General features: G+C 35.5%; 1 protein-coding gene across 3 annotated transcripts in view; it reads left to right on the plus strand.

The window, feature by feature from the left end:
• The window catches only part of LOC143229735 (neurexin 1-like), a 163,677-nt gene extending 138,490 nt beyond the window's left edge, over nucleotides 1-25,187 (plus strand). For all 3 annotated transcript variants that reach the window (XM_076462481.1, XM_076462482.1, XM_076462480.1), the window contains 8 exons: nucleotides 851-1,047; nucleotides 2,649-3,222; nucleotides 4,485-4,604; nucleotides 5,900-6,078; nucleotides 7,237-7,408; nucleotides 10,498-10,745; nucleotides 12,613-12,718; nucleotides 18,844-25,187. In XM_076462481.1, the coding sequence (XP_076318596.1) occupies nucleotides 851-1,047; nucleotides 2,649-3,222; nucleotides 4,485-4,604; nucleotides 5,900-6,078; nucleotides 7,237-7,408; nucleotides 10,498-10,745; nucleotides 12,613-12,718; nucleotides 18,844-19,577 (2,330 nt within the window). In that variant the 3' untranslated portion in view covers nucleotides 19,578-25,187. The remainder of the gene's footprint in view (nucleotides 1-850; nucleotides 1,048-2,648; nucleotides 3,223-4,484; nucleotides 4,605-5,899; nucleotides 6,079-7,236; nucleotides 7,409-10,497; nucleotides 10,746-12,612; nucleotides 12,719-18,843) is intronic.
• Nucleotides 25,188-25,844: the final 657 nt, after the last annotated feature.

The following is a 25,844-nucleotide window of genomic DNA, read 5'->3' on the forward strand; positions in this document are numbered from 1 at the left end:
TCCCCATCACATCAAACATGCCCACCCTTTCAGTCGTGGGAGCATTATAATGTGACAGTCAATCCCACTATTCGCTGGTAAAAGAGTAGCCCAACAGTTGGCGGTGGACAGCGATGACTAGGTGCCTTCCCTTTAGTCTCACACTGCAAAATTAGGGACGCCTAGCGCAGGTGTAGCTTTGCGTGAAATTCAAAACAAACAGTCCTCTGTAGTCCCCCTTCAGTACAGCGGATTTACAACGTTAAAATCAAGGGTTCGATTCCCAATGTAACTTTGTTATTAAGAAACACACTGAGGAATGTGTGTGTGTTTATGCATTCATCAACAAGATTTCTTGACAACGGCTCAATGGATTCGGATGAAATTTGTTAAACATTTGGACTGTGGCCCAACTTAGAAGCAATTAGCTTTTGGAGAGTCATGGCCAATGGTCAGGGTCACAGCAAGGTCACGAATATCCAATAAATCTCTATAACATGGGACTAATATTTCACACAGTTTAAAACTCAGTCAAAAAGTAGAGATTCTGATGAAACTTGGTTGACATATGCATAATATTATTTTTCATTGTCCTGCCTTAAATGGTCCGCGTTTGTTGCGTATTTGTTGAGTGCCAAATGTGATCAATGCTGGGTGGCAGAAGTATACGCTTCACTGAATGCCCCTGCAGTTTTTAGTCGTCGGGACGTTATAATGTAATGGTCAATCGCCCAAGAGTTGGCGGTGGGTGGCGATGACTAGCTGCCTTCCCTCTAGTCTTACACTGCTAAGTTAGGGACGGTTAGCACAGATAGCCCTCGTGTAGCTTTGCGCGAAATTCAAAAATAAACAAAACTTTTCTGTTTTGCAGAACTAGTTGGCCACCAGATGACGCTAGAATTCCAGGATCTTCACATTGGTGCCTATACTCCTTCTGGTATTCCTATTTATTCTCCACAGAGTCAGGCTAGAGATGTTCCTAACTTTGTTGGCCATATGCAACAGCTGGTATTCAACGGGGACCACTATTTTGAGATGGCTAGAACTGGACAGCTTATTAACTTTCAGGTTTGAAGATTTCAAATTCTGATGCAGTTGTTAGACTATATGTCTGAAATATAAAGCGTATTGTAGCACGTTTTGTTGTATTTTCACAAAAATAATTATTAATTAATAAAACAATTTGGCACTAAAATGACAAATTACCGATTTGTTTTTATACCGTTTCCTACCAATGAAGGCCGCACCTGTATTATTTGAAATAAATTTATGTTTTTATAATTACAATACATAGTTTAAATTAACCAAAGAAATTAAGTAAATTAACTCATTTTCAAAATATAATAAGCCAGTATTAATTAGTGGGACTATTCATAATATATAATACCATATAGGCAATTTCAGTATTAATTAGTGGGACTATTCTTAATATATAATACCATATAGGCAATCTCAGTATTAATTAGTGGGACTATTCTTGATATATAATACCGTATAGGCAATCCCAGTAGTAGTAAATGAAATTATTCTCAGTATAAAATTTCGTATAGGCGATCCCAGTATTAATTAGTGGAATTATTTTCAATATAAAATACGGTTTAAGCGCTCCAAGTATTAGTTAGTGAAATTATATTTAATATAAAATACAGTATATGTGATCCAAATATTAATTAGTGAGATTATTCTCAATATACAATACAGTATAGGCGATCCAAATATTAATTAGTGGGATTATTTCCAGTACTGGTGATAGTGGTACTTACAATTTTTTTATATGACTTATAAGAATTCTGTAACCAACAAAGTCACGCACCAATAAGTAGTTTGATGCGTAAGCAGTTTGGGAAAAATGTGTTTACAAAATAGACACTCATGGTTGTAAAGTCTTTAGGTCTTCCTACGTGAATATTACAAATATATGTAAAGCACACAGCTCAAATAATGAAATGTTTTCGTTTAACAAAAATTAATAAAGTGTTGAAAATGAATTTATAAACTTGTCATTTTGCTTTATACTGTTGTAGGCGTTTCTAGACGCACGTATTATTGATTAGTTGTGGGAAGTCTCGTGTAGTGAGATGGGCATAGTTTACTGTCCAATTTTCTCCAAAGCTCCAGAATATTCAGGGCGAAATGTAAAGAGCGAGTTTAGTCTGGAGTTAACAAATAAATCTGTTACAGTAGTTTATTTGAAAATGAGTTTTAGTAGTGCACAAGTTAGTTTCTTTGTTTGTTACTGTAGCCAGTTAGCTCAGTACTGCAAATACTGAGTTCGTGTTTGAGACGAGTGCGAGAGTTATTTAATCAACAATGAAGTGGGGATTTCTGTTTAAGATTTTGTTTATTTTTGGTGTTGTGATTACTGTTCGCTATGTAAACCCGTAGAAATCGTAAACATTAGAACTTTTAATTACTAAAGTGGAATAAACTTTAAGTTATTCTTTTTTAAAAAATTAGTTTTTATTTTAATAAAGTTTACGTTATTATATTTACCTAATACATGTAATTCAAACCAACCCACCCAACAATAAAAACCGTGACAACAATGCGAAGAATTGCTTAGAGTTATTATTTATCTTTGTCTTGTAGTCTCCTTTGACTTTAAAAATTCTCAAGATATTTTAGATAAAAATTAACATTATATATATATATTTTTTTCAATATTACAGGTGACAGCCAAGTTTGGAAAGAAAGAACAAATTGTCCACCATCCTGTTACATTTAAATCTAAGTATACATTTTTAGGAATTTCTCAGTTGAAGGCTTATTCTACCATGAACTTATATTTCCAGTTTAAGACACTAGAACCGAACGGTTTGATTATTTACAATAATGGCAAAGAACAAGACTTTATTGCTATAGAGTTAGTAGACGGACATCTTGACTATATCTTTAACTTAGGAGACGGTCCCAGAAAAGTAAGGTCAAACACAAGGCGGACATTGAACGACAATAGGTGGCACGCGGTAACCATTGGTCGCCAGTCCTTACGACAACATACCTTAATGGTCGACGACATGATCTCCACAGTGACTAGTACGGGGTCCAATGTTCATTTGGACTTACATGGACTTCTGTACCTAGGTGGAGTAAGAAGAAATACGTACAACAGCCTTCCCAAGTTGGTACAGTCAAAACATGGATTCGAGGGATGCTTGGCTTCCTTGGACCTGAACGGAGAAACTGTGGACCCTATTACTGACGCCATTATTCCCAGTACCCTGGTGTCAGATGGGTGCGCTGGTGGGTATGACAACTGTTGAGAATAAATTGTTATTTCTGTCTGAATGACATAAAAATTATTGAAAAAAATCTATGAAGTATGGACATGTATAAAGTGAGTGAGAAATTAAGTGTTGATCAATTAACTTTTATTGTTCTCCAAGACAAATTTTTAAAAAAAGTTAAATTTTGTATTAACTATCAGTTTAGTAGGATTGTTATTACAACAGTAATTATTTAAATACAATAGCCCCCAGTGGCTCAGCGGCATGTCTGCGGACTTACAACGCTAAAAACCGGGTTTCGATACCCGTGGTGGGCAGAGCACGGATAGCACATTATGTAACTTTGTGCTTAATTCAAAACGACAATATTTTTAGAATATTATAATACAATTCTAATAGCGCACCTACGCACACACCAAAACTTCTTAAAGTCCATATGTGTTAGGCTTAACTAACGTAAAGCCTTTATTAATTACGACCTATATTCGATAAAGACGTATATTAACACTATAACTTGTGTATGCTTTTTTGCTGTAATTTATCCTTAGCTAAACTTTACCGTACTTGTCACTATCAGTACATCAACTTATAATGTTATTCTAAGACCTAATGTTAGACCTCTTAAAAATATTGGTAAGTTTTTAATTTATTACTGTAAATAAATTATATTTACATCCGCCTTTTGTAAATGTAATTGTTATTAGACTTGTAGCGTTATCTTTAAATATTACATGGTTCTTATATTTCTCGGGAGGTTTAGAAATGCCTCAGTTATACGTCAGTTCAAAACAGTCTGAATTGAAACACTTCGAAAAGCAATTTCATCTTACAGTTATCGATTTCATAACAGCGTTTAAAGAAAAACAGAAATGAATTCATGTTACAACTTGAACTATAAGATACTTCCGAGATAGGAGCTAAATTTTCAACTCAAAGTTTTATAGATTCTATAACGTGTTATAATTTCAACTTAAAACGACAACTTTAGTATAGGTATAAAAAGTTTAATTAAATGAAGAGCACCAGCTTTCTTTTCAAATTCAATTACCAAATGGTTAATAGTGTTAACTCTAACGGTTATTGTTATAAGTGTACAGTTCACACCAGTACATCTCATTGTTGTTGTTTTTTTCTTTATAAAGAATTTCAGACAAGCGCAAATGTAACTTCACAATTACATTAGTGGTCTACGGAAGCACTTGTTCACGTCGCGTGAAAACTTCGTAGCCCATCGTCTACACTCTACGGTAATTAATGAAACAATCTATACCTTTTCAGGGGCCGATACCAAATGTAGCAACAGCGCATGTGCCAATAAAGGAGTTTGTGTTCAGTTATGGAATGGCTACACGTGTGATTGTGACATGACGTCATTCACAGGCCCGACCTGTTCGGATGGTAAGATAACTCTCAGTGTATCATTTATGAATATAGTTTCTTCAAATTCGTATTCGTATCGTTTTGTACCAGGTATACAACCGTACGATTAGAGTGTGCCAGTACTTTATCAGATGAATGAACCATGCTCGTGTACTAAAAAGCATATATCTATTGATATAATTGAATGGAGTAAACACGTAAGTCTGGACGGGTCATGGTCCACTCACTCTCACTCAGGCTCATCCACGTCCGAATACGTCATACACAGCGCCTTAAAAAAAAAACTGTAACTTACCTCCAAGGGTTTATACACCCGCCTGTGTATTGTAACTTTAAAACAGCCCAAACTTTCATACGTGGCAACACCACTTATATAACCTACAACTTCTTAGGTGTAAAACAAGTTTTTTAAATATATGAGTTCCACTGCTTGGGTTACTAAGAAAACAAACAGGTCTAGACTTCCTCAGATCTAAAACGTAATTTCATTGCTTTGAAGTATTCTACGAGAAAGAAAAGACCTACTTAAAGTGTATAGAGTTCGGATAAAATTAACAGAAAACCTTTAGCATATTGGTATTACGTCCGAAAATGTAAATGTATCGTCCTGCAATATGAGTTTAACAATATGAGCTTGTAGTTGAACAGCCCTAAATATTTAATGGCAATAAACACGACCGAAATTATACTTGAAATAATCTAATGTGTTGTGAAAAACGACGAATGTAGCTATTTTAAATATATTGTATTTATACCAAAATAAACACTTCTTGAAAGTACTGTGTATTTGTTATTTACTTACTTTCGCGACATATAGAATAAACGTCTGAGACCATAAGGTCATGTTTAGAACTACTGGTTTGATGGAGAGGAACCGTTAATACCACACTCCACAAATACAGGTACTCGTAACGAAAAATTGGATATATTATCATTGTTTACATTGTGTGTACAACAAAACGTGCTAAGAGTATTCAGTGGCACTTTTACACATTCCTCTCCGCAGCCCGGCAAGTTAATCACTAGGCTACACTTGACCCAAAAGTTCTGAGTGAATCTACAGTCGAATAAGATATAACTCTAGGTAGACGGCATAATGATAATAAATATTCTGACATATTGACATCTGTGCATGTTTCCTGAAAAGTAAATAAACGTATATAAATGTAGTCGTTAAATGTAAAACTTATATGTATCAAATTGCATCTTTATGAATTAGTATGTCTCAATGGAAGCCGACGTATGTGTTTACTTATTAGTGTTAAATCAAACGTTTCGTATGATGTCACCATGGCTTTCTTGTTTTTTCCCAGAGAGTATAGCTTACGAGTTCGGCAGCGGCTCTGGAATTATCACCTTCAGACATTCGCCTAACAGAAGTCCGGACACTAAAACGGATCTCCTGGCGCTTGGGTTCATCACATTCAACGACAGGGCTGTTTTAGTTCGCATCGACAGTGGCACTAGCAACGACTATTTACAAGTTGAAATCGTAGGTTTTAAACATTTTATCTCCACTGGCTGATTTTTATTCGTTTATTAGATATTCATTAATAATTCCAGGAAAATAATAACCAACCATACGAGTAGATACGAGCATTTATTTTAATTGATTAATTATTTTTTAAACCTCTCTTCTTTTATTTTTACTATTGCGTTGTAATTCACTTGTTTCTTTTATGTATAAATCTCTAGCAATAATTTACACACCTAAGTACAGAACGTCTTTATCAGTATAATCAACGTACAGGTAAGTACATGTTTACCGTACATGCTACACTTTCTCCCAGTTTGATTTAAATCGGCCCGACATGGTCAGGTGGGTTAAGGCGTTCGACTCGTAATCCGAGGATCGCGGGTTCGCATCCGCGTCGCGCCAAACATGCTCACCCTTTCAGCAGTGGGGGCGTTATAATGTGACGGTCAATCCCACTATTCGTTGGTGAAAGAGTAGCCCAAGAGTCAGCGGTGAATGGTGATGACTAGCTGCCTTCCCTCTAGTCTTACACTGCAAAATTAGGGACGGCTAGCACAGATAGCCATAGAGTAGCTTTGTGCGAAATTCAAAACAAACGTAACTTGAAGGTGGCGAGTTCTAATCCCCGTCGCACCAAACATGCTCGCCCTTTCATCTGTTGGGGCGTCATAATGTTACAGTCAATCCCCCTATTCCTTGGTAAAAGAGTAGCCCAAGAGTGGACGGTTGGTGGTGAAAACTAGCTGCCTTCCCTCTAGTCTTATACTTCTAAATTAGGGACGGCTAGCGTAAATAGCTCTCGTGTATCTTTACTCGAAATTAAAAAAAAAAAGATTTAAATAGATTTTTATTATCCCAGTGTTACATGGTAAACTACCTATTGCTTTGCCCGCAGAGGGAAAAGAACCCAGAACTATAGTTTATAAGACATCGATTTTTCTTTCATTGAAGTAAACTTGTTCGTTAAGGACAAAAGATAAATCATTAGAATGCAAAGTAGATACGTATTATTTTCCTCAGTACATTTCTGCATATTTTACAGTTTTTCAATTCACCCGCAAACAGATGTGAAATTTTACTTTCACTTTACATCTATTCACACAATGTATTTTTTTAAATACATTCACTAAATTTTTCCATAAATTTCGTCTCAAACATTGATGGTTTTAACAGATGGAAGGAAATATCTTTGTTGTGTATAATCTCGGAACCTTGGATCATACGATTGGGGAACTGAGTGCGAGAGTAGACGACGGGCAACACCACGTGTTACGATTTACTCGCTCGGGACCGAACTCCACAATCCAACTTGACGATCATAACGTTGTCACGAAGTATCCAGATGGTGAGCAAAATTTACGTTTGTGTGACATAAATACGTCACTCGTACATGCTTTTAAATGTTCTATATAGCTTTCAAACAAATCAACACAGACCCTTAAATTAACATTTACTGAGTTGAAGTAAATGGAAAAGTGCTGTAAAAACACGTCTAGCTTGTATTCCTAATTGGATTTGATATCATTTTTCCTTCAAAACTATTAAACGTTGCACTAGGACTAACAATTTTGTACAATTAAGATAATATGTGGAGATAACACGATAAATTATGATTTCCACTGCTTTGTTACAATATTTCCTTGCATGAGGAACAAACATTACATTTATTTTTGTTCTTTCACATATAGAAAACTCAATAGCAGACAAAATGATATTGAGTTTATTCTGCAAACCTTACATTGATATGAGAAGAGATTGTATCTCAAATCACATATTTACATTGCAATATTTATTCTTCAATACAGCTTTCTGTCAGAGTAACGTACTTCTGTGTAAACCCTTGGGTATGACTTACGTAACTCGTAACGAGACGATTACAAAAATACGAAAGGAAGGCCCTTTGAAAATTATGAGTTACACGTATAAGAGAAAATTGGTCGTTATGAGACGTAGAAGTGTTCCCTCGTCGCATATCTAGTTAATGTTTCTAGAAACAAATTTAGATGTGTGTTCATTTAATTTTTATATCAGATTCATGTAATTTCTTTTTTTCATGTTTGTATAATTCACTGATAACACTGGGGAACACTCATTTTGTTGCATTTATAAAAAGACCTTTCTATAGTCAATTTGAGTGTGTTGATTTCAAATCTGAAGTCGGTTTTTGTCTGCAAGCTACAGATTTTATGCAATTTGACATTTTTATTTATTTTTTAATGTTTCGTTATTATAGGAAATTATAGGAATAGCTTATCAATTTGTTTGTGTATTTTATTCAGGTAGGAATTTGCGTTTGTAACTTTTGCGTTTGTACACTTCATCTGGACAATCTCGTTTAATGCTCCAGCAGTAGTCAGCCATCATACTTTTGTCCCAGCGCCCTTGGTAGCGTTCTTCCATGACCTTTAGGTCTTGGTGGAATCGTTCTCCTTGTTCGTCACTCACAGCCCCCAGGTTGTCAGGGAACTTATCAAGGTGGCTGTTCAAAAAATGAAGCTCGATGCTCATGTTGCACCCGAGATCACGAAAAGCGAGGAGCATTCTGTTCACAAGTTCACTGTAGTTCTCCGCCTTATTATTTCGAAGGAAGTTCTGAACGACTGCCACAAAGGATAACCATGCTGCCTTTTCTAAAGCGGTCATCTTAGCAACAAACTGATCATCACGAATTAGGGTTCGAATCTGTGGGCCATCAAACACGCCTGCTTTGATCTTCTCAAATGATAACCCTGGTAAAGCTGTGATGATGTGTTGGAAACATTCACCTTCGGTTTCCGGTGCCTTGACAAATTGCTTCATCAAACCTAATTTGATGTGAAGAGGAGGAAAGATGATCTTATCTCTGCTTACAATTGGGTCTTGTATGATATTTGGCATGCCTGCTTCAAGGGTGTCACGAATAGGCCAGTCCTTCTGGACCCAATGTCTGTCTCGTGCTCGGCTGTCCCACATACAGAGGAAACATGGAAACTTGGTGAAACCTTTCTGTTGTCCAAGAAGAAAGTTGACCATCTTTAAGTCTACACAAATGATCCAATTGTGCTCATGATATTTTAATAAGTCCATGACCATTCTCATATCATCATAGTCTTCCCGCAAGTGCACTGAGTGACCGACAGGTACTGCTCCATAAACATTCCCATTATGTAAAAGAACACACTTTAGACTGCGTTTTGAACTGTCTAAAAAAGAGTCTCCATTCAGCAGGACTATAGTAAGGTACACCCAGTTCTTTGAGAAGCCCTTGGATGTCATGGCAGTAAACAAACTGTCTGTCTTCTGAAAAGAAGGTCACAAAAAGCTGGTCACGCTTTCTGAAATATGATACTTTAACAGAGTGATCAACAAGATTTCTGCCTTGTAATCTTGATGCCAAAAGCTCTGCTGCTTTCTTTGAAAGACCTAAATCCCGCACTAAATCATTCAGTTCAGCCTGGGGAAGAGGCTTGGGGACGGGGAAAGGTTCAGTGTCTGAAGAACAGTTCTCCGATTGTGTACACTTTTCTGACAATTCACTGTCACAACTGTCTTGTTCGCTTGTATCATGTCCAATGTCTTTATCGTTCAATGAAGGCAAGCCTTTGAAAACTGGAACAGGAACTTCTTCAGAGTGCGGAGCAGGCCGAATAGCTGAGGGAATGTTTGGATACGTAATCTTGTGTCGGTTTTTCTTCCCAACACCCGTTGTGTTTACCATGCAGAAATAACAGTCAGTTACATGGTTGGTGGGTTCGCGCCAAATCATTGGAACACCAAAAGGCAAACCATTACGTTTTTCTTTGGTCCAGTCTCGAAGCATTTCCTCACAATTGTGGCACACAACATGAGGAGCCCATTGCTTGTCTTGATCACCAAGATGAACTTCAAAATATGCCTTGTAGGCACGCTTGACGAACGAGGATATGTTACGTCTCTGACGATTGAGTGTGTAGCATCCACATGTGTAGCAGAAGGCATCAGACTTGTTTCTGCAATGGTATCCATTTTTGAAAGCCATGTTTGATCTGAAACAAAAGGAGAATGATCAAAATATTAGAAGCTATCTATATATATGGACGTGAAAATGCTTATACATGGTTTACGCAAGTTCACATTTGTACAATTTCATTAACCTCAAATTGCATACAAACTAGAGCTTGTAGAGAAAAACTAATTTCAGATTTGAAATCAGCGCCTAAAACTCCTTCAGAATCAGTTAAAATATCCAATGTAACTCAAAGTTACTGAAAAAGTGTTCCCCAGTGTAATTTCTTGTATTTCAAGAGCTTATCTGTTATTATCTCTTGAACACACTCTTTCATTTCGTTAAAATATAACATTTTCTCCAGGGTTTACACGTTCGTAAAGAAAGCACAAACTGTACCATAAAACTTATCGTAACAGTTCTTTCACCCTCCAACAGGTAATAACGTATCAAAACGAACTATTTTTCAGGAAAACAGCTTACAATTTTTAACAGCCATTCTAAAGTTCAAATTGGCGGCAGAAAGGACGAGATTAGTGGCCGCATAGAGAAACCGTTCCATGGAATAATCGCCGGGCTGGTCTTTAATGGCGACAGACTGTTAGACATGGCTTCAGAAGACGACCCCAGGGTCACTGTGGAGGGTGACGTCGAATTACTCGTCTCTATTCCGTACGATTTCGGTCAGGTCCGGACTTTAAGTTCACAGATGCACCAGGTAAGAAGACCCTACTTAGCTTAATAAAGTAGTAAACTTTTATTGGTTAGTGGGTATTCATAGATGCAACTAGACTACGGTACTTATGTTAATTGAAGAGATATTTACATAACTAAGCTACTTACTTGGTTTGGTGAACGAGCGAAAACAAACCTATACATCATTATATTCCGATTGCAAAGAAGAACCTATGATACAGAGACAAATAACATAGAGAAACATTATGTTTGTACCTGAAACAAAGAGAACTAGTACTTAATGTTTCTAATCCTTACTTCAGGCCTGGCATGGCCTAGCGCGTTAAGGCGTGCGCTTCGCAATCTGAAGGTCGCGGGTTCGCGCCCGAGTCGCGCCAAAATGCTCGCCCTCCCAGCCGTGGGGGTGTTATAATGTGACGGTCAATCCCACTATTCGTTGGTAATTTCGTTTGTGCGAAATTCCAAAAACAAAACCATTACTTCAACCCAGTATCCCAGACACAAAGGGGACCTATGTCACACACGTGACCTTAATAGAAGAAACCATTATGCCCGTACACGTGACAATGTATAACCTTTATTTTGACAAGAACAAACAGCCTGTAGTTTGATGTTTCCCTCACCTACCAGATAGGAAGCCGTGTTCCATTGCTTGTACTCATGGCTTGTATAAGAAGAAACAAAACTAACTGATGTTTCTTCGTCTCGAAGAAAGAATCTCGCATTAATACTTTTTTAAACTACAAATTACCGTGCTCATGGGATAGGATTAGCCTAATAGGAGTGTTATTTGAATGGGAAATGGTGTTTGGTGTTTTATGGTGCAAAGCAACTAAAACGTACATGTGGAGGTGCCAGGAATCGAACCCGGAGCTTGAATGGGAAAAATCCACCAGGTTAGTAATCTTTACCATAATCCTGACTCGTGAAGGACTTGAATAAAATCCATAATAACTATAACTCACTTATTTAATCCAATTCACACCACAACAGTCGATTTGATTAAGGCGTGCGACTCGTAATCTGAGGGTCGCGGGTTCGCATCCCCGTCGCGCTAAACATGCTCGCCCTTTCAGCCGTGGGGCGTTATAATGTGACGGTCAATCTCACAATTCGTTGGTAAAAGAGTAGCCCAAGAGTTGGTGGTGGGTGGTGATGACTAGCTGCCTTCCCTCTAGTTTTACACTGCTAAATTAGGGATGGCTAGCACAGATAGCCCTCGAGTAGCTTTGTGCGAAATTCCAAAACAAATAAATCTATTATTTTATAATCAGGCCAGGGTCCATTTACTCTCCCTTAAGGGGAGGGATTAGTGAATCTCTTGTGTAAACTGTCATATAGTGATACGAGTTTTTTTTATTGATAATATGATTTTTTATAAACCACTAGGGAAAAAGGAACTTAGGAGGGTATAGTACACGACCAACCCAAGCAATTCCATTAGCCTCAGCCCTGGTTATAATGATTTTACATTAAAACTAGCTAGGTTTCGTAGAAGTCCCGTTCTGTTTCGAATTTTAACTTATGTGTTTTAACTGCACTATTTGATATTGAATTTATTCCTTATACATATGATTTTATCATGCTCGACTTGATAAACTGTGATGCAACTCATGCTAATGTTTGGAGTGCCATAATGACCACATTCTGGAGTAATTATAGAAGAGATTCGACGATAAATATGCATATGTACGTGTGTGTGTTCATTTGAGAACAAAACCACATTAGACTATCAAATGTGTTCACCGTATCTAGGATTTTAACGTGGTAAGTCTATAGACTTACTGCCATCCCGTTGTAGGATACATAATACTTTAAAATATATTTAAACTCAGCGTGAATCTAGAACCATTATCATAAACTCATGTTTAGATTTCTGATCCCAACAGCCTTTATCCAGATTTACTCATAGCGGTGACGACCTTGTGTTTTCTGGAGCAGGATCTGGATGTTTTGATGACGAAGACAATTGTGGAGTCTTGGAGAACGAGTCAGGTACTGTTTGTGCCTCGTTGTATTACATTTTGTTCTTAATACCTTGATGTATCCTGAGTTTTTGATTAAATTCAATTCAACATTTAACTCTTGGTTATTTCTCAACTTAAGGACGAGAACTGATTTTTTCCCCATAATTAAGCGTTTTGTTTTAATTACGCCAAAAATTGTGCACGATGTTTGTATTTCACTGTTGCTTTTTTTATTTCGAGTTAATCTTCTAGGTTTCTTGTAACATACATAGGTCTTCACTCACTTGTTACTTGACCTAAGTTTTCACTTGATACGTAACATAGGTTTACATTCACTTGATACTCCACGTAAGTATTGCATCTTTTTAGAATATATTCAGTTTCTCTCTATTAGGTTACGACTTAGACTTAACCTCAGGACTGCAAAGCTGAATTCTCTTAGTTTTAATTCATGTTTTTCGACTAGTTTTACATCTTAAGTTATGAAATATTTTTATGAACTCAGAGGTTCACCTGTTATTGGTAGGGTTTACTTAAAACCCTGCTTCGTTTTATCAGAGCTTCAGCTCCAAATTTAATGTGGGTCTTTCCCGAGTATAGTATTTTGCTTTGTGCTTTCCAACGTCAATATTTATACTCGCATTTCGCCGAAATTTATGAGAAAAAGAGTTAATTCTACTGAAAATAAAGTACATGTGTAAAAATAAATAATAAAAAATAGGAATTTTAATATGCCCTGAAATAACAAAACAAAATGTGAACTTAACGAAACCCGGTTTCTAGCGGAGTGAGTCCTCAGACATACCGCTGTGCCACTTGGGGGCAGGTGTTAAAGTTGGTAGTATAACTAAAAGGAACGATCGTGTATTTTTTGAAAAGGAGGAAACAAAATAAACTTGACACATTGTGCACTTCGGCAAGCGCATAATCATAATCATGTGCTCAGGATATCAGATAACTCAATAGTGTTCTCTATTGGTTCCGGTCAAATCATATACCTAACATAAAAGAAAACAGTACAGTTGCTTTTTTGCAGTATCAAAATAAGTTAATTTTGTAGAATTAATTATTTTTTTATCATGACAGTTTTTGTTATACAGTAATTAAGTGCTGTATTTTATTGACATATGTCAGTCCAACCCTATTTTCCATGTCTCTCGTCAATAATTGTAGAGTTTGTTTTTGTAATGTGTGAATCCATTATTGAAGATTCATTACATAGAGGTGGCTACTTAGAGGCCCACAACAAATCCATTCCAGTCCTTCAACCAGAACTGTGTGCAACATTTATAGTGGTTTTGCTTTGTTAACGCAACTGTCTCACAGCTATTGTAGCACATTGTGCTGCACTTGACAAAGGCACTTTCGACACATCTTCATCTGTGTCCGCAACTCCTATAAAACTGGTTCATATTGTTTTTCTTCATTGCCATTTATTAGGAAGTTCTTCTACTTTTGAGCTTAGCTCCCCTCACGTATTCTCTTCGGTAAGTTTTTTTCTCTTTGAATGGTTGGTCAAAGTATCGTTTGTTGGAGAAATCTTTTCCATGGATCTTCCATTTTGATTTTTTCACTTTGTTCCTGTTGTTGCACTCGTGTGAAAGGATTACAAATCACTTAACTAAAACTGTCTCCAAGTACATTTCGTGGCATGCAGAGCTGTTTTGAAGGGAAGCTGTGACATCTGGATGTACACTAACAACTCTTTTTGTCATGAAAGAGAAATATAGACACAGTGTCACAAGTAGTCATAACCTGATAGAATAATATCACATTGGATTGTGAGATCGCTCAATTGAGTGCTCGTGCCAATTGCTATCCATAGCCTTTTTATTTTTAACAACTGCATGAAGTCAGTAGAAATTTTTAGAGTCTGTTTTTACTCATTTGTACCAGTGTTAGTGCCATGGTCTCATCTGCTTACTGATGTAGCATTTCATTATGGCAAGCACAACGCATTTTCTTGATTCATCTTCGTGATGGCGTAAGATGAGAGATACTTGAAAAGCCCCACTTACTTTGTACCATTTCTGGACGGTTGAACTATCTGGCACGTAATAATTTATTGCACGTGACAATTCATGACTTTACATCAAGTAAACAGAAATTGTCTGAACAAACTGTTGCGTTGTTTGGAGAAATATTATATCAGAAACACACCATTTTATAGAAAACAGGTGTATATATGTGTTTTAACGAATAAATATCCAGAACAACCTATACAGACAAGAATACCAACTCGTACATGTTTGTCCGATTGTACACAACCTTCTCTGTTACTACTCGGGCGTTTATTCAATAACTATTTCATGCATGTAGACAATAAAATCAATATAGAACAGCATGAACACACTCTAGCCAAGATTATACAAAGTCATTGTTCTAGTCTTTTTCTTGGTCAAAGGCAATGACAGAAATACATAATCTTTCCAACTATAAACTTCCTGTTTGAAAACTTCTGGTCAATGTTACGATGTTCCTTTGATACAGAGATGCCAACTATTCCAAATGACTGAGCATAATGATTGTAGACAGAGCCCTTTCACAGTTTTAGTCATTTTAGATTTGCCAGAAACAAGATAATCTAGTGAACGAGGCCTCTTTTTTTCCAACTTGTGAACGATCGCATTGTTGTTTCTGTGCCGCTTAGAAAACGAGAATTACCAATCTACGCAAGTGCTGATTGGCTGACAAGCATTGATGACGTAACTATGGATTCTCCCACGTACCCAGTATGGAGAAGCATCGCATTAAAACTATTGATAGACGTCGGAGATGCAAATATTTTTTATTATTTCAAGCACAAACATGATTATCGCAAGTAGCCCTTCGGACTATGTCTTTTATTTATTATCAAAATTTATTTGTATCTCACGAGAAATTTTCTTTTCACCCCTTTCAAGCCCTGGGGGAACAATTTATCATTTTATTGTATAGGCCTATATAATATATAATAATTTGGGAGTTGCAACAAGTCGTAATATTTGTCTGTATGAGCGTATAGTCGTAATGTATACACCAAAATCGTAATGGTTGGCATCTCTGTTGATAGTTCAGTTAGGTTCCTCATGTTGCTTAGGTATCAACCAGGATACAAGATAGAATACTGGAAAGTTCTGTGTGGAACTGGGAATAAGATATGCATATCTAGTACAGAAATGTTAAATGTTTAAGATCAACTTCCACTAACAAACATTAAGATGAGCTTCTAGTCTGTTCTATTGAACGACCATCAAACTGGTTTGGAAGCTTATTACTTTTAACATGTTTGGCTTTGTTCTTTTCATAAGCCTTACTCTGCAGGATATAATGTGGTGGCTAACATCTGATAAGTACGTCTTTTGCTTGGTTGGTTGATAAATCAGCAATTCCTGCTGACGCAGTTTTTGTAGAAAAACTTCATCCTTTCTCAGGTAACCGAGAACAAAACCTAAACCAAGATAATTCACTTCTTCAATAAATCATCCTAAATTGGTAAAAGCGAAAGAAATAGAATCTGTGTTCGCTTGTAATAGATGATGCTTAATAACAGTAAAATGGGCGTCCTTTATAAATAGTTGTGCTAGATGTGTGTTGTTTGTTTTTAATAATTCATCCTTAATTTTTATTTTATGTACACCTTATTCGCTACCCAATATCTTTGCTATTTTTATAATTTAACTTAAGGTTACTTTTTATATGTTCCCTTACAATAATTTTAGATTTCTACTAGTCTCACTGATACATGCATAATGGCTTTTTGTTTCATAATTAATTTGATAAATAGATTTATTTCTGTAATCTTCATTATTGTAAAGTTTGTTTATTTGTAATTCAGGTTTCTAACATAAAAGCAGTCAAGGGCTCACAAAACCGTCCAGTGTGTCTCTGTTGTATTTCTTTAAGAGTAACGTGAAAGAAATGATCATATATAGTTGTAACGGTTTGTTTTGGATTTAAATTATCCACTCATTAAGTTGACTGTGAATCGTTGTGAATTTAAATTATCCACTTTGTGAGTTGACTGTGAATTGTTTTGGATTTAAATTATCCACTCTTTGAGCTGACTGTGAATATTACTGGATTTAAATTTTCAATTCCTTGAGTTGATTGTGAATACTTCTGGATTTAAGTTGTCCACTTCTTGAGCTGACAGTGAATATATCTGGATTGAAGTTGTCCACTCCTTGAGTTGACTGTGAATATTTCAGGATTTAAATTTTTCACTCCTTGAGTTGACTGTGAATATTTCTGGATTTAAATTATTCACTCTTTCAGTTGACTGTGAAATGGACGGTAACTGCCTGTTAGAAGAGTGCTTACAATAAATATTCTTATGCAGCTCAAATGTAGAGGACAAAGTTTTTAAAGTGTTCCGCCTTTCGTCGTGGTGGGAAGATATTGTTACTTGATTCAGCCACTATGTGGGAAAGTCTGAAAAACTTGTGCATCACTCTTGCTAAACTAGGGTTAGTGATAAGCTGTGAGAAGATTGAAAAAGATTTATGCTTCTTGTTGGTATGAGAAAGATTAACTTTATCTTATCTATCACGTTTCATTTTACTAACATTAAATTATTAAACCAGCCAGTTTTCAATCCATTTTCAAATTTTTATATTGTGTTTCATCGTTCTGGATAATAAATTTATGGAAACTACTGCAGCATACCTTATATAGTATCCATGTAGATGTGTTTTGAATAACCATTTGTTCCTGATCCTCATTAGTGGATCGACTGAGTGCTGATTTCTAAACCAGAGTCTCTGTTTATCGAAGGTTTTATTGTGTTGATGTAGAGAGACACCGTTATTTTTACTTGTTTTGTAAAATTTATCTGAGTCGATGATTCTATCTTTGTCCCGGTCCATTTTGTGTCTGGTTCGTATATCATGTTCTTTAATACCTGAATCTGTGTTTCCATTAGTCTTGTACTGTCTTTATAGTCTTTTGTTCTTTTTCCGAGTTGTCTTCTCGTCAGTCCAATGCATGTTTCTTTACAAAAACATAGAATTTTATGTATTACGTTTTCTGTTAAATTTTGACCAGGATTTGTCCTGCTGTTTCGTAAGATTCCCAGTGAACATCTGTGTTGAACTTCTTGGATTTTTAATTTTTCACTTAAACTCTGCACACAGAAGTAAATAGTAGGAATAGTGTTCACATTATCTTTTCTTTCTCTTCTGCTGTTTTTAGGGAATTGGCAATGAAGGTAGAGATAAGCAACAGTTTCATCCTATTTTTTATAAATCACCAATTCCACAAATAAAATTTTGTATTAAATTTCAGAGAAGCGATCACGAGCCTCTTCACTCAGCTGTTTTCTCCTAACTCGACTGTAGTGTTTCAAGCAACTGTTGTGAAATTCTGCTCTACGGCAACCATGTGTTCGAGTCTGCATACACTTCAAAATCCATTGTCAATATTGCGCCGCCATGCAATGGCCTATTATCTCCTATTGAGTCACGTGAAAAACAGACGTCTTAGACCATTGGTTTGTTGGGTTATATGATGGCTGAGTGTACTTATGTGATATCTTGCGGCTTGTTTCTGGTTGAGTTAATTCTGCCTTGGTATTTCTGTGTTTGACAAACTGATGTACTTAGATTGGCCCTACACAGTCTCTGCTGTTTTTCAGTGTTGGAAATTTTATCATCTTGCTCAAGTGAGTTGGAAATGGAAGTGCTACTGCCCCTAATTCATTGAAATAATAGGCTCTGTGGTAAGTGACATGTAAGTAAATGTTGATAGACATCTGACCTAGACACAATAGATCTTCATTGATTTCTTTTGGCATAACACAAATAACCTCTCTAGGAAGGTTTGTATCATCTTTGGAGAACTAGTCCTGCCCTCTACATTGTAAGATAACCTTTAGAAGATTAAAACAAATAATTAAACACAGTAATTTGATTTTATTTGTCATATTTCAAATATGTCTCATAGTCCATCAGTTATCCCACACTTTCAAAACTCTTAATGATCCAAAATTTTATGATAAGGAACTCAGAATGCTATTTTAGTTAAGAGTGCATAGTTATTCCAAAGTTTGCAGCTTAACAATCCTGCTATGTTTTAAATACTTTTCATGTTTAAACCCAGAATCAGTTCCTCACGCTGTAACAAGTAACATTTTGATTACCAGTATTTAATAGTATATTTTATGAACCCTTACAGGTGATGACCTAATCACACCTATCTTCATTCCGCCCACCTCCAGACCACGACACCTTTCGACACCACAACCCCCTCTTCGAGCCAGTCCGCGACCAGGAGAAATAAGGCACAGTGACGAGACGCTGTGTGATGACGAAGAAGGATGTGGGGAGGGGTCAGGGATAGAGAATATCGTCGTTACTAATCCACCATTCAGCTATAACATTCCAGATGAAACAGGGCGTGTATCCGGAGAACCAGTTTCGGATCCACCTCGGGTTCCCCCATCGTCTTCCACAACTAGTGTTTGGAATATGGTGAACAAAGGTGACGCTCAAATCAATGCGTGGAATTTAACGACCACGTGGAAACCTAACGGTTACATTTCCACTCATAACCCGCCTTCCGTGTTTCAAGTTCCTATTCCAAATGTAAACAAAAAAGACCAAGACCTGCAGAAACCGAATAAGAAACCTAAAAGTTCTGCCGACAATACCGCTTTAGTTATTGGCATCTTTGCAGGCGTTTTGATATCTATAGTGTTAATTGCTTTGATCGTATACAAGCTAAGAAACCGAACAGACGGTGCGTACAAAATTGACGAAAGTAAAAATTACCACTTTGATCCTATTTCTAACAGTCCTTCCCTACTTGGTGGACAACAACATGTTAACGGCATCCTTAAATCAACAGAAAAAGGGCATAGAGCCCCTAAGAAAAAGGACGTTAAGGATCTCAAAGAATGGTATGTGTAGGTTTGTCCGACCATGGGTTTTCTCTTCGTATTTTCTGGACTGAAAGATCCGAAGTGCCGTCAGGAGAAACCCTACAAAATACAGTGACCAAAGTCACGAACATTTGCTGTACTCCCGTGACTTTCTACTGTAAAAACTGGATTGATTGCAAAGCAGAAAAGCTTAAAATGAAAACATTTTGAACAAGTGTAAGTAGACTCAAGATGACGTGCACGTACGTCGACTGTCAGATATAATTTATTTATTAAATGTTGTAAAGGCAGGTGACGGACACAAAATGGCGGACTTTCTCGGTACTATGCTTCTGTTCATTTATGTGCACAAATACTGTTCGACCTTACAACGCCTTTCACATTTCGAAATGTAATAGTAAGCTGGACTTGAAAAACTGCACGAAGAATGTAAGTGGCGTGCACTGATCAGCTTCCCATGGATCACGCGGTATTCTTGTCTGTTCAATGTATAAGTAATTATTTTGATCATTAGTAGCCACTTGGCACATCTACGTTGTGTAAACATTGACTTTATGAAACTATTTCTCTCTCAAGTGGTGGTTCTCCGTAAGCTGAGTTCTACCGATAAAACTCCACAGATTCAGGTCCTAATTTTACTGTTTTGCAGTGACTGATTTTAATTTATTCAACCGTATCTTCATTCACAGTGAATACTTATATATGAATTCGTTTTCATACAAGCGACGAGCAGTGTGGGTGCTCCTATTTCCGATCCTTTAAAGCTAGGTTTTATGGTAAAGAAATAACAATTGAGGAACCGTTTCGTTCAGTTTTATTTCAACGTTATTAAATTATGAATCAAAGTATCAAGCGGACGGAAGATAGAAATATTAGTGTCTTCTTTCAGTATTGTCTGTAAATATTCCGTCGTAATGCGTTATTATATCCAATGTCCCTTTGCTTTAGCGATGTTTTAGATTAGAGAAGCCTTAAAATTATCCTAATATATGTATGTACAACTACAAAGATATAGAACTTTGAGACTTAAATTACTCAGATACGAGCTTCATTAAAAGTGTTTAGAATAATTGTTATTTAAAACTTCGATACTGATTCTTAGCACATTAACTATTCTTGTGCTTTGTCAGTTGCTAGCCTATCTCCCGGTCCGACAACTACCAGAGTTTGGTCGTCTATTGATGTATAGTATCCAATAGCTGTACAGAATGATCTGCTGTAGTGATTGAGGAGTGATACAATGAGTATGTTATAGATAAAATTCGTCAGTGATGAAGATTGAAATATATGAGGGCTGTGTTAATACGGTGTGTTTGAGGCTATTCGAGATGATAGCAAAGATGAGATACGGATAATCTGTCGAACATAACACACTCAATCAACACTGATAAAGTTATAGTTATTTTTATATAAACAGCAAAAGTCCTACAATTCTCTGTAAGTAGTTTTATTCTTTTAATAGCAGACAAAAATCGTACATAAAAATTATAACTTACATCTCGTGACCCCTCATATTGAATAGTTTTAAATGCTTAATTGGTCGTTTATAAATGAAAGATTTATAATATATTCTGTAAAATTGAATCGTTCATTTTTCACTTGTATTCTTTACCCCGGTAAGTTTACAAATGTTATTATAACAACTAGTTACACTTGAATTATTTTAAATAGCGCTTCATGATAGAGAAAAATGTCTATTCAATGTATTATCGGTATCAAAAACAAATGGCCTGGCATGGCCAAGTGGTTAAGGCACTCAACTAGTAATCTGAGGGTCGTGAGTTCGAATTCCCGTCACGCCAAAGATATTCGCCCTTTCAGCCGTGGGGACGTTATAATGTGAGGGTCAATCCCATTATTAGTCGGTAAAAGAGTAGCCCAGGAGTTGACGGTGGATGGTGATAACTAGCTGCCTTCCCTCTAGTCTTACACTGCTAAATTAGGGACGGCTAGCGCAGATAGTCCTCGTGTAGCTTTGCGCGACATTCAAAACAAACCAATCAAAAACAAAATGTGTGGGGACAAAGTTACAGGTGAATCAGGCTTATTAGAAGTGTCCCCAGCTAAGGCTAACAGAAACTAGGGGAGTACATGGAATGCTCCACATTAATTTATGTTTTACAATTACGGTGACTTTTGATATAATGAAGGTCGAAATACGAATGAAATTAATTTGAATGACTAATTTACATGATCTTTAGTTTTTACTTTCATTTTTTTATCTTTTTTGTTTTTTTATTACTTTATCTCCAACTACAAAATTCATTTTAAAATATTTAGCTCTTTATAATGAGTAATTATTTTGTAATAAAAATTCAAATTGTGGCAATCATAAGCCTACTGAGACGTATGAGGGGGACGAAGTAAATGCTGGCCCCCTCTGTACTGGACACAAAGAAACCCTTGCCTCCTTGTTTCGTCTCCTGTGGGTGTTGTTTCAACCTCACTTTGTTGTTATCTTTATTGTTTTATTTTTATTCTGTTTTGATGACAAATTTATTTGTTATTGTAAAAAGTTAATTTCCACATATATAAAGAACCTAATGAGAACATTTTGAAAGGAATACTTATTTTCAAGTTAGTTTTTTTTATTACTTCGACTTAAACACGCCCATCTTTGCAAAATTGCTGTAATCTTTCAGATTGATTGACATTAAGAGGTGGAAAGACCCGGATAACTTATCTCTGAAATTCAAAATTCATTTCACTGTACATCTCTGCGCTGAAACAAATAAACATACAAAACAATTTAAGCATCACTTATATTTCAGTAAATTACTTTTAAACTGATTCAAATATTTGTAATTCTTCAATTTAGACGTTTGTTTGTTTCCAATTTTATAGATCAGAATTGTTATGTTTTATTTAGTTCATCTTATTTTAATAAATAAAATTATCAATAATTAATTATAATCTCTCCTCATGTGGTCTACTTTATATAAGGTTTCCTTTTATGAGGAATTAAGTTATATAATTCTTTTTTTATGTATTTAATTGCTTGTCTTTTGTAATAGATTGAACCAGTTTTTGTATGGTTAGATTTTACATTGGTTAGAACTAGATTTTCCAACAGTTTCTACTAGCGTGGGAAAAAATGATCCAGTTTTCTTTGTGATTGTTTCTCACGTGAATTAAAAATATTCGCGGCTGTTTGTAATTTAATCGTAAATGGAATAATCCAGTTTTATTTACAGCTTCCATTTATTTAAAAATAAAAACAATATGATGATCTACACGTTTATATGTCGTTGTGAGACACTGTATACATTGATTTCAATGTCTTTTAGTTGTTTTCTTGTGAAAAAAGTTTTGAATCTGAAAAGAATATAATCAAATTGTTTAGGTCTCGTGTGAATTCTTTATCTCTCTCTTTTTTATTTCTTTACAATTTTGCATTAGTTATTTATAGTTATTGTTCAGGAACGTCGGGGATTATAAAAATAAAAAAGTTTGAACTCAAGAGGATACTTCCCAGAAACTTTTAAATTAAACCAATGTACAAGACAGAGGAACAACGTTTCTAGTAATTATTGTTATACCAGCATCGCATACGGACAGTATTGTAAATACTGTTTAAAGCAGTTTCGGTATTGTACGTAAACAAACATGTTTTCTATGGTTATGTGTATTTTTAAACTAAAAACTGGGTGTGTCAAGTAAATTAATCATAACTACAAATTAGATTTAAATTACTGTGTTTAAATGGAAGCAATAATAATTATTGATTAAATAGTATAGCAATACGGGAATTGCTCAAAAGAGGCCACCTTCATAGATCCAGAATTGTATATTAATGAAAAGTAGTTACTTAAATATAGAGTAATATAAATTATTAATATTAGTTTTAACTGTCTTCTTTGTACAATTTAGAACAACAGCAGTTAATACAATTCACGTTTCTTCCTGTCTTTGAGTAAAACTCGATGATATTTATTATTTTTCAGAATTTATGGTGAATAGTGGAGGGATTTGAACATTTTGGCAATAAATAGGAAAAAAAAACCATGGTCTCAAACCACAATGGCGAAACAGTGGCTGAAATAAAAAAACGTTTTTATTATTATGTCGAGAGTAAATGTCCTTTTTCATATCTTTATTGCCACTATGACATTTTACCTAGTTGTCATTCATACAATAAATATATACGTATGTGTATGTGTGTGTATATATATATATAAAGAAAACCTAACGCCACCTGTGACACAGCGATAAGTCTGCAGATCTACAAAGTTAAAAATTCGGATTTCGATGCCTGTGGTGTTCAGAGCATAGATAGCTCATTATTGTGATACAAACAAGCAGAACATGTCGTTTTAGGTAAAAATGTACTGTTTCGTAGATGTATGAAAATGTATTTCGTATGTCATGTTATTTTTTGGAAATGTTCTTACAGACAAATTTCTTTAGATATTTATTCGTGTATAGAGTGTTCAATTATTTACTTAGTTAAATTGAAATATTAAATTTGTTGTTTTTGTTGATAGAAAGTGGCTTTTAGAGCTGACGTTTCAGCAGGCACTTCCAGTGTTTATAAGTGATAGTGAAAATATATATATATATATAGGATCAAAAAGCATGGCCAATGACATAAAAGAGAAACCTCTATAGTATTTTGGACGTATGGATCTATCTTCTTCGGTCCACATTTTGAAAATGCTAGGGTTTTTTTTTTCGGGGATTTACTTTAGTCCTTGTATTTTGTTTTCATATTCTCTTCGCCCTCCAACTCTTGTATTTCCGAAAATTGGGCATTCATGGTTATGCCATTCTGATTAATGAGGTGAAAGTTGTTTGTTGTTGGTTGCTGTTTTTTAATATACTTTCATGTTATAAAATGCTGACAATTATTTTATTCCTGATTTTATAACGGGAATTTTGTCTTAATATCGTTCGTGAAATATTTAGATGTTAACTTTTGTTTTGTTTGTTTGGAATTCAGCACAAAGCTACACAATGGGCTATCTGTACTCTGCCCGTGACCTATATCGAAACCCAGTTTCTAGTGTTGTAAGTCCGCAAACACACCACTCTTCCACTAGGGGTCAGACGTGTTAAATAGAGTTCAAGTTACGCGATTCTTTGGAAAATAAATTTTGTGAAGTACTTCGTTAAAATTTACTAACCTACTTATCTGGCGTTATGGTTCCACACGTACCATCAGTAAAAGACAGGAAACCATCCACTTGTTTGTTTATAACTGTCAAGACTTACAGTAAGATCTTTCTTGTTATGTCAAAACTTTTGGCAATCAACGTAAAGAAAACTGGGTCTCAAAATGAAATAAAAATCATTCATAATGTTATAAGGCAGTCATTTTAAACTGTCGAGTGTATGTTCTACCGAATGACAAAAGTAAACAGCACTTTATAGAATTATAAATGAATAAAAGAGTGTGTATATTTATACATATTAGATTTAGTGGATTTAAGAAAGAAAGGAAAAAAGTGCAATTTTGGATACCGTGTACAAAATACAATGGTTGTAGTTTCTAAACTGTACACCCAAAATCAGTTTAATATATTCTAGTTTGTCCGCTAAAAAATAGACAATTTCGCTTTAGATTTTCCTTGTATCTCTTGAGGACTTTTGTGATCCATTTCCTTGTATTTAGGATGAGTAAATAAACGCTTATCATTGATATTGTTGTGAGCAACTGTTGTGATTCAATCAGAATACTGAGAACTATTCTCACCTCACTGAACTTCACCACAACGTTACTTCAATCAAGCAATAAAAAGTAATGTTTTTGTTCTTATGAAAGTCACAAACGTTGACTTGCTTCTAAGCAGCTGTAAACTTTGAATATATTCCAGTTAGTAAGAACGCTAAAACTTAGTACATAAGTTATACATTATATATGTGTTAATGTTGGTAAGAAATGTTCAGAAAGCACTAAGGAAATGTCATACTTAACCCTAAATAAAATACTCGTAAGACAGCCAAAGACTGAGAAAACTGTTTTGTTTGACTGTACCGTTAAAAACATCTAAGTATGCATTGTAAAATAAAATAGATCAGAATATGCACTGTAGAAAGACAATCTATTAGATCGTGCATCTTTGAGAAACAATACAGCAGATGAAGTATATTGTACAAAATAATATATTAAATTGTACATTGTATATTAGACCAGCCAGTGTAGAAAAAAACATGAAATTACATGGAAGAAGGCCAATGTACTAGCTTCGTTTTGAGTTTGCTTACTGATTTGGTATATTTTATCACAGATTACAGTTTCTAGAACAAATGCGGCGTTTCGATCACTGGTACGATCTTTCTGAAGTACACAAGTTTT

Source organism: Tachypleus tridentatus, chromosome 10, assembly GCF_004210375.1.
Source record: "Tachypleus tridentatus isolate NWPU-2018 chromosome 10, ASM421037v1, whole genome shotgun sequence".
Lineage (NCBI taxonomy): Eukaryota > Metazoa > Arthropoda > Merostomata > Xiphosura > Limulidae > Tachypleus > Tachypleus tridentatus.